The sequence below is a fragment of the Nyctereutes procyonoides genome, unplaced genomic scaffold (assembly GCF_905146905.1).
Source record: "Nyctereutes procyonoides isolate TBG_1078 unplaced genomic scaffold, NYPRO_anot_genome, whole genome shotgun sequence".
Lineage (NCBI taxonomy): Eukaryota > Metazoa > Chordata > Mammalia > Carnivora > Canidae > Nyctereutes > Nyctereutes procyonoides.
In genome coordinates this window covers 48,117,790-48,125,550 of record NW_026575125.1, presented here as the reverse complement: position 1 = coordinate 48,125,550, position 7,761 = coordinate 48,117,790, and the positions used below count along the sequence as shown (strand labels likewise).

Here is a 7,761-nt window from a genome sequence, read left to right as displayed (position 1 = left end):
TGATAAAATCATGAAGTTTTGCTGTCGCTCTGCTTCCTCATCTCTCTCGTTATTCCCCGTCCCCATTTTGCCACCTTCTCTTCTTCCCGCCCCCAGATTACAGTAACAACTGAATCCCATTTTCATTAAATGGGCTATTTATCTACACTTGATTGGAGAAATCTCCTTGCTATCCATCAAAATGCCTCTCCTTAGATCTGCATGCCACGTACCTTTCCTGTCCACGAGTAGTTCCCCAGGAAGGGATAGCTCCTCCCCAGGGTGCCGGCGGGCCCCCTCCTGGGATGCAGAGCCAGTATTTCCCGGAGTCCTGGTTGGGCCCCAGCACTGGACAGAGCTTGGACTTTTGTCACCAGGATGTAGAGGGGGATGCACTAGTTCCTCAGTGAGGGAGGGGGTGGAGGGTAGGATCCAGCACTCAGTCAGCCTCCCAGGCTGGGCAGAACAAAACATGGAAGCAGCAGTGTTACTCTTGATACTTGGGTGAGAGAAAATGTTTAGAACTCTATGTGTTGTCAGTGGCACTCTAAGTGAGGACAATAGGACAAAGAGGTTTTCAAAGATTTTATTAAAAAACAAAATAGATTCATAATCCTAAAAACAACACAGATTTCTCCCCACCTCCCAGTCTGCTGATCAGTCCCTTCTCCCTTGAGATTCCATCTGGATAGTCCTGAGGCCCAAACCCTGACTCTTGACTCCCCCCACCCAGCAAACCAGTGACCAAAGCTCTACACTTTTCTCCAGCTTCTGATGTCTCCTTTAAGAAAATAAAAATACCCCCTCCCCAGCTCGCTTAAAAATAATTTTCAAAGATTAAAAACGGCATTTGTGTGTTTTTAAAAAATAAACACTTTAAATGCTGGAAATCTCTCTTCCCCTAGGCCTAGTTGAGGCCTCTGGGGTGCCTGCCTGCCTCACCCCAGGAGGCCAGTTGCCACTTGGTGCCCCTTGGAAAGTTTCAGGAAGTAATTTCTTCCAAATTTCCCCTGCAGTCACAAATTCCACACACTGCTCGCATAAACACACTGTCTTCATTACAGGCACTGCTCTTCGGCTCTGGAAACCTGATCTCTTTTTGTCAACTAGACCACATGCTTCAGATTCCCTGAAAACAGGAGAGAAAACAAAACTCAAATTCAGGTAACATATGTGAATTACACCTTAATAAAGCTGTTATGTTTTGTTTTTAAGAAAAAAGTACTCGCACTTTGGGGCTTGTTCTCTTACTGCTCTTGGGAACCCAGAGACCCCAAGCTACGAACAAGCCCAGGCTAGCTTGCTGGATGGAGCCATATGGTTCAGTTGCCCTAGCAACCACCAGTTACCCACAGGACGAGTGAGCGAGTGAGCAAGGCCTTTGGCAGCCAGCTGATGGCAGTGCTGGGTGAACCCAGCCCAAACCAGCAGAAGAACCGCCCAGCTGAGCCCAGCTCAAATGCCAATCCACAGAGTCATGAGATAAACAAACAACGGTTTTAAGCCCCTCCCATGCGCACACACACATTCAGGCAACTTTAGAGTTTGCTCTTCACTAACCATCAAATCTTCCACCACCGTCAACTGTCTTCCTGTGTTAGCTAGGCACAAACCTCCTAGCATTTTCTCTTGTGACCACTTGTGAAATATGAACTAGGGGCTTTCCCCTGCCTTCAGGCCTAAGAGTCTTTTAGGAAATACTGAGCACTTGAAATCCTACAGGACTAAGTTTTAGGAATGAAAAATTTGCTTACTTGGTCTCTCCACAGCCTTCTCCTTGCCCCACTTCCCCAGGCAAACACTGGGCTCCAGACCCTCCTGAAAATTTCTCCTTTAAACAGGAAGAATGCTCCATGGGGGCAGGGACCTGGGCTGTCTTACTTTTGGTTGATCACCAAAGTCTAGCAAAATGCCTCACACATAGCAGGTGCTCAATAAATGGAGAAAGGAAAGGAAAAAACACATCAGCACCCACTTGCCTATTTAGTCTCATTTATGTATTTAAGGTTTTATTTATTTTTTAAAGTCATTCCTATACCCAAAATGGGGCTTGAACTCATGACCCTGAGATCAAGAGCTGCATACTTTTCTGACTGAGCCAGCCAGGTGGCCCTCTAGTTTTATTTTTAATTCTTTTTAAAGATTTTATTTATTTATTCATGAGAGACACACACACACAGAGGCAGAGACACAGGTAGAGGGAGAAGCAGGCTCCATGCAGGAAGCCCGATGTGGGACTCAATCTCGGGACCCCGGGACCATGCTCTGAGTCAAAGGCAGATGCTCAACCGCTGAGCCACCCAGGTGTCCCATATTTTTAATTTTAAATTAACGTGTAGGAAAATTGACTTGATTTGTATGTGTAGGTCTATGATTCTTAACACACATATTCATGACACAGAACAGTCCCATTACACTCCAAAATTCCCTGTGTTATCCCTTGGCAGTCATATCCTCTTCTTTGCCTCTTACCACCTGGCAATCACTGACCTATTCTCCATCACTATAAGAGTTGCCTTTCATTTTCATTTTTATTTTTTTAAAAGATTTTATTTATTATTCATGAGAGACACAGAGAGAAAGAGGCAGAGACATAGGCAGAGGGAGAAGCAGATTCCTCACAGGGAGCCTGATGTGGGACTCAATCCTTGGACCTCGGAATCATGCCCTAAATCGAAGGCAGATGCTCAACCACTGAGCCATCAAGGGGTCCCAAGTGTTGCCTTTTTTTTTAAAAAAAGATTTTATTTATTTATTTATTTATTTATTTATTTATTTATTTATTTATGATTTTTAAAAGATTTTTTATTTATTTGAGTGAGAGAGAGAGCACAAGCAGGGAGGAGGTGGGTGGGGCAGAGGGAGAGGGAGAAGCAGACTCCCCATTGAGCAGGGAGCCCCATGTGCGGCTCAATCCCAGGACCCTGGGATCATGACCTGAGTGGAAGGCAGATGCTTAACCAACCGAGCCACCCAGTCATCCCTCAGTGTTGCTTTTTTGAGAATGTCATGTGAATGGAATTTTTAAAAAGTGTATAACCTTTTAGGACTGGCTTCTTTTGTGCAATATAATGCCCATGCCTGTCATGAAATCTTTTAGGAGTATGAGCAGTTTATTCCTTTTTTGAGGGGTACTTAACCTTTTAATTATTAAATTATTATAGATTTATAGGAAGTTGCAAAAGATATCAGGAGGTACCCTTCATTAAGTTTCTCCAAGTGGCAACATCTTTCATGATGATTGGATATTAAACCCAGGAAATGGACATTGGTACATCACAGACCACATTCAGATTTCATCAGTTTTACACACACACACTTGCGCGTGTGTATGTGTCTGTAAGTGTATAGTTCACTGCAGTTTTATCACATATACATTTGTGTAATCTCCACCACAAGAAGATACAGAACTTCATTCCATCATCATAAAGATTTCCCTCATGCTACCTGGTTACAGTAACTTCCCTTTAATCCCTAACCTTTGACAACCATTAATCTGGTCTTCAGTTCTATAATTTTGTATATAACTTTTTGAGATTGGCTTTCTTCATGCAGTATACTGCCCTTGAGATCCATTTAAGTTGTTGTTCCTTTTTACTACAGAGTAGGATTCCATGGTCTGGATGCACCAGAGTCTGTTTAACCATCCGTGTGCTGAAGGGCATCTGGATTGTTTCCAGATTGGGGCTATTACACATAGAGCTGCTATGACCATCTATGTATGAGTTTTTGTGTGAATGTAGTTTTCATTTCTCTGGGATAAATGCCCAAGAGTGCAGTTGCTGGTTTATACGGTAGCTGTATGTTTGGTTTGAAAACTGTCAAACTGTTCTCTGGAGTGGTCATACCATTAGTTTTCTGGAGTGGTCATACCATTTTGCACTTCCATCAGCAATATATGGGCTATCTAGTTTCCCAGCATTTTTTTAAAAAAATATTTATTTATTTGAGAGAGAGAGAGAGCACAGGGGGAGGGGCAGAAGCAGAGGGAGAGAGAGTATGCACAAGCAGATTCCTCAATGAGCACAGAGCCAGACTTGGGGCTCGATCCCAGGACCCTGAGATCATGACCTGAGCTGAAAGCAAGGCTTGGCAAGACTCGGCTGCTTAACCAACTGAGCTACCCAGGCTCTCCATTTCCCAGCACCTTTGTCAGCATTTGGTGGTGTCACTAGTTTTTATTTTGGCCATTCCAATAGGTGTGTAGAGATCTCTCATTGTGGTCTCCATTTGCATTTTCCAAATGGCTAATGATAATGAATATCTTCATGTGCTTATTTGCCATCTGTGTATGTCCTCTTTATGTCTTTTGCTAATTGGATTTTTTTTTTTTTACTGTCGAGTTTGGAGAGTTCTTTATATATTCTAGATACAAAGCTGTTGTTAGACATATGATTTGCGAATATTTTATCTCAGTATGTAACTTGTCTTTTCATTCTCTTAACTCTTGCAAAACAAAAGTTAATTTTTCAGATCATGTTTTTGGTGTTTTAAAGCCTGAAGCTCATCATCTCTGGACAATCTTTGATTCTTCATCTCTTAGTTCAAGCCTCCTTCACAGCTAATGAGTTGCCAACCCTAACCTCAAGATGCCTCTCAACTCTGTCCTCTCCTTTCCATTCCACTGTCTCCAACTTAGTCACATCTCTCATCACTTAGGGAACTGTTATTGCCTCTTCACTGGTGCCCCTGCCTCTGGAGCTGTCCCCCATACAATTGCTAGTTGTGATCACATGCCTCCCCTGCTCCAAAAATCCTTCAGCAGCTCCTCACTATCTATGAATAGAGTCCAACACCTTAGCTTAAGTGTGCCCCATCCATACTTTCCTATCTCCATGTGGGCCTTTGCAATGATATGTTACATTTACTGAGGAAAACCTAGAGGGAATCCCGATACTGAAGCTAGGAGTCCTTCTAAGTGTAGCCAGAGCTTGATGAATGAGTGAATGCATGGATAAACAAAATTCCAAGTCCAAGAATTCCAACAACACATGTACACAGAAAGGAAAGGTGGGTGCTGTACTCTGCTGCTTTGTCTAACTCTCCAGTTACATTTGGAGGCAATTAAGAAAAACAACAGAAATAATTTCCGCCAAAAGTTGATGATGAGCAATACTGAGTTTGGGTAACAATAAAAATGTATGCTTAAATAATGCCCATTGTTTCCTCCTCATGTCTAGCTTTTCCAACAGTGGGTGGCAGCCTGAGAAAATTCTAAAGGCCAGCATGGTCTGGGGCTTGGGGAGACACAGAGTACAGACCAGAGGAGGCAAACACAAATGCTTATAGAGGCCAAGAATGCACTGTATGTGAGTCAAACAGATTGGGGGCAAGATGTGTGGAGCCTTCTTGATCTTTTGTTTTTCTTATTTTGAATCATGACATGAATATAAGAAATAGTTCCCTTTCTTCTTAATTCTATTACAAATGAAAATAAAACCAAAGCATTTTAAGTGAAATGATAAATGGAAATTCATACTTGGCCTAGGGTAGGAGATACAACAGGGAATGGTGGGGTTTGCGGCAAAGAGAAGAACAGCTGTGACTCAATCCCAGACATTTATTGCTGTACAGGAAAGTAGGCCCAGTGTGACCAGATCTTTCCATTTTCCAAGAAAAGGCAGAAATTCCCATTTTTATGCAAAGTTTCCACAGTGTTAAATATGGACAGTTGCTTTACACTTTTTAAGATATCAGTAGGTGAGTCCAAATAAAACAATTTTGGAGGAAAGATGTGGCTCATGGGCTCCGGGTTTGTGATCTCTGAGTTATCTCTGGGACAGTTCTGACTTATACTCACAACACCCCATTTCATCTTCAAATATCTTGATTTGGATAATATATTGTATCATCATCCTACCTCTGATATAGAAGAAGGAATCCTGAATTGAGGGCCTGGGTTCCATTGATTCACCAACTGATTGATTCATTTGTTCATGTATTTATTCCATCAACATTTATGGAGTATCTATTCTTTACCAAGCACTAGGTGCTGGTGAGTACTCTCTTGAGTTGTTTTTTTTTTAATTATTAGACTTTATTATTATTTATTATTTTTATTTTTTAAAGATTTTATTTATTCATGAGAAACACACACACACAGAGAATGGCAGAGACACAGGCAGAGAGAGAGGCAGGCTCCATGCAGGGAGCCAGACGTGGGACTTGATCCTGGGACTCTAGGGATCACGTCCTGGGCCGAAGGCAGGTGCCCAACCCCTGAGCCACCCAGGGATCCCCTAGACTTTATTTTTTTAAAGTAGCTTTAGGTTTACAGAAAAACTGAGCAGAAAGTACTAAGAATTTTCACATCCTCCTGCCTCTTGTCTCCCCTGACAGGCAGCGTCCCCTATTATCAACATTTTGCATTAGCATGGTACATTGTTATAGGTGATAAATGAATATGGATACACTATTTTTTATTTTTATTTTTTTACAAGATTTTATTTATTCATGAGACACACACACACACACACACACACACACACAGGCAGAGACACAGGCAGAGGGACAAGCAGGCTCCATGCAGGGAGCCCGATGTGGGACTCGATCCCGGGACTCCAGGATCAGGCCCTGGGCTGAAGGCGGCACTAAACTGCTGAGCCACCCGGGCTGCCCTGGATACACTATTATGAAGTAAAATCCGTAGTTTATATGAGGGTTCACTTTTGGTGTTGTACAATCCTATAAGCTTTGACAAATGTATAATGATATGTATTCACCATTCCAGTATCATACAGAGTAGTTTCACTGCCCTGAAAATCCTGTGCAGCATATAGTTGGAATCATATGGTATGCAGCCTTTACAGACTGTCTTCCTTCACTCAGCAGTATGCACTTAAGTTTCTTCCACGTCTTTTTGGCTTGAGAGTTCATTTGTATTTTGCGTGGAAAAATATTCCATTGTCTGGATGTACCATAGTTTGTTTATTCACTTATCTACTGAAGGACATCTTGGTTGCTTCCAAGTGTTGGCAATTATGAATGAAGTGGCCATAAATATTAAAATGCAGGTTTTTGGATGGACATGGGTTTTTTAATTTATTAGAGTAAACAGCAAGGAGTGCAATTGCTGGATCATATGTGTGATACCTTTGGAAGAAACTGCCACTTGTCTTCCAAAGTGGTTGTACCATTTTGCATTCCCACTAGCAACAAATGAGAGTTCCTGTTGTTTCACATCTTTGCCAGCATTTGGTGTTGTCAGTGTTTTGGTTTTTAAGTATTCTAATAGGCATATAGTGGTAGCTCATTGTTTTAATTTGCAATTCCTTAGTGACAGGATAGTGAACATATTTTCATACATTTACTTGCCATTTGTCTATCTTCTCTGGTGAGGTGTCTATTAAGGTCTTTGGCCCATTTGTTAATCGGGTTGTTGTTTTCTTTATTGTTGAGTTTTAAGAGTTCTTTGTATATTTTGATACCAGTCCTTTGTGTTTTTTTTAAATATTTTATTTATTCATTCATGAGAGACACACAGAGAGAGGCAGAGACATAGGCAGAGGGAGAAGCAGGCTCCCCATAGGGAGCCCTATGTGGGACTCGACCCCCGAACTAGGATCACGCCCTGAGCCAAAGGCAGATGCTCAACCGCTGAGCCACCCAGGCATCCCTAAAAATTTTTTTTGACACCTATTTGGGTCTCATTTAACCTAAGTAGTAGTAGGTAATCATCATTATCATCATCAACAGACTTGATGTGCTTAGTACATCTTATTTTATTTATATTTATTTATTCACGAAAGACAAAAAGAGAGGGGGCAGAGACATAGGCAGAGG

General features: G+C 41.9%; 1 protein-coding gene across 2 annotated transcripts in view; it reads right to left on the bottom strand.

Moving 5' to 3' along the window:
• Positions 1-549: 549 nt before the first annotated feature.
• The window catches only part of HDAC8 (histone deacetylase 8), a 223,363-nt gene continuing 216,151 nt past the window's right edge, over positions 550-7,761 (bottom strand). For both annotated transcript variants that reach the window (XM_055338986.1, XM_055338987.1), the window contains one exon: positions 550-1,108. In XM_055338986.1, the coding sequence (XP_055194961.1) occupies positions 1,086-1,108 (23 nt within the window). In that variant the 3' untranslated portion in view covers positions 550-1,085. The remainder of the gene's footprint in view (positions 1,109-7,761) is intronic.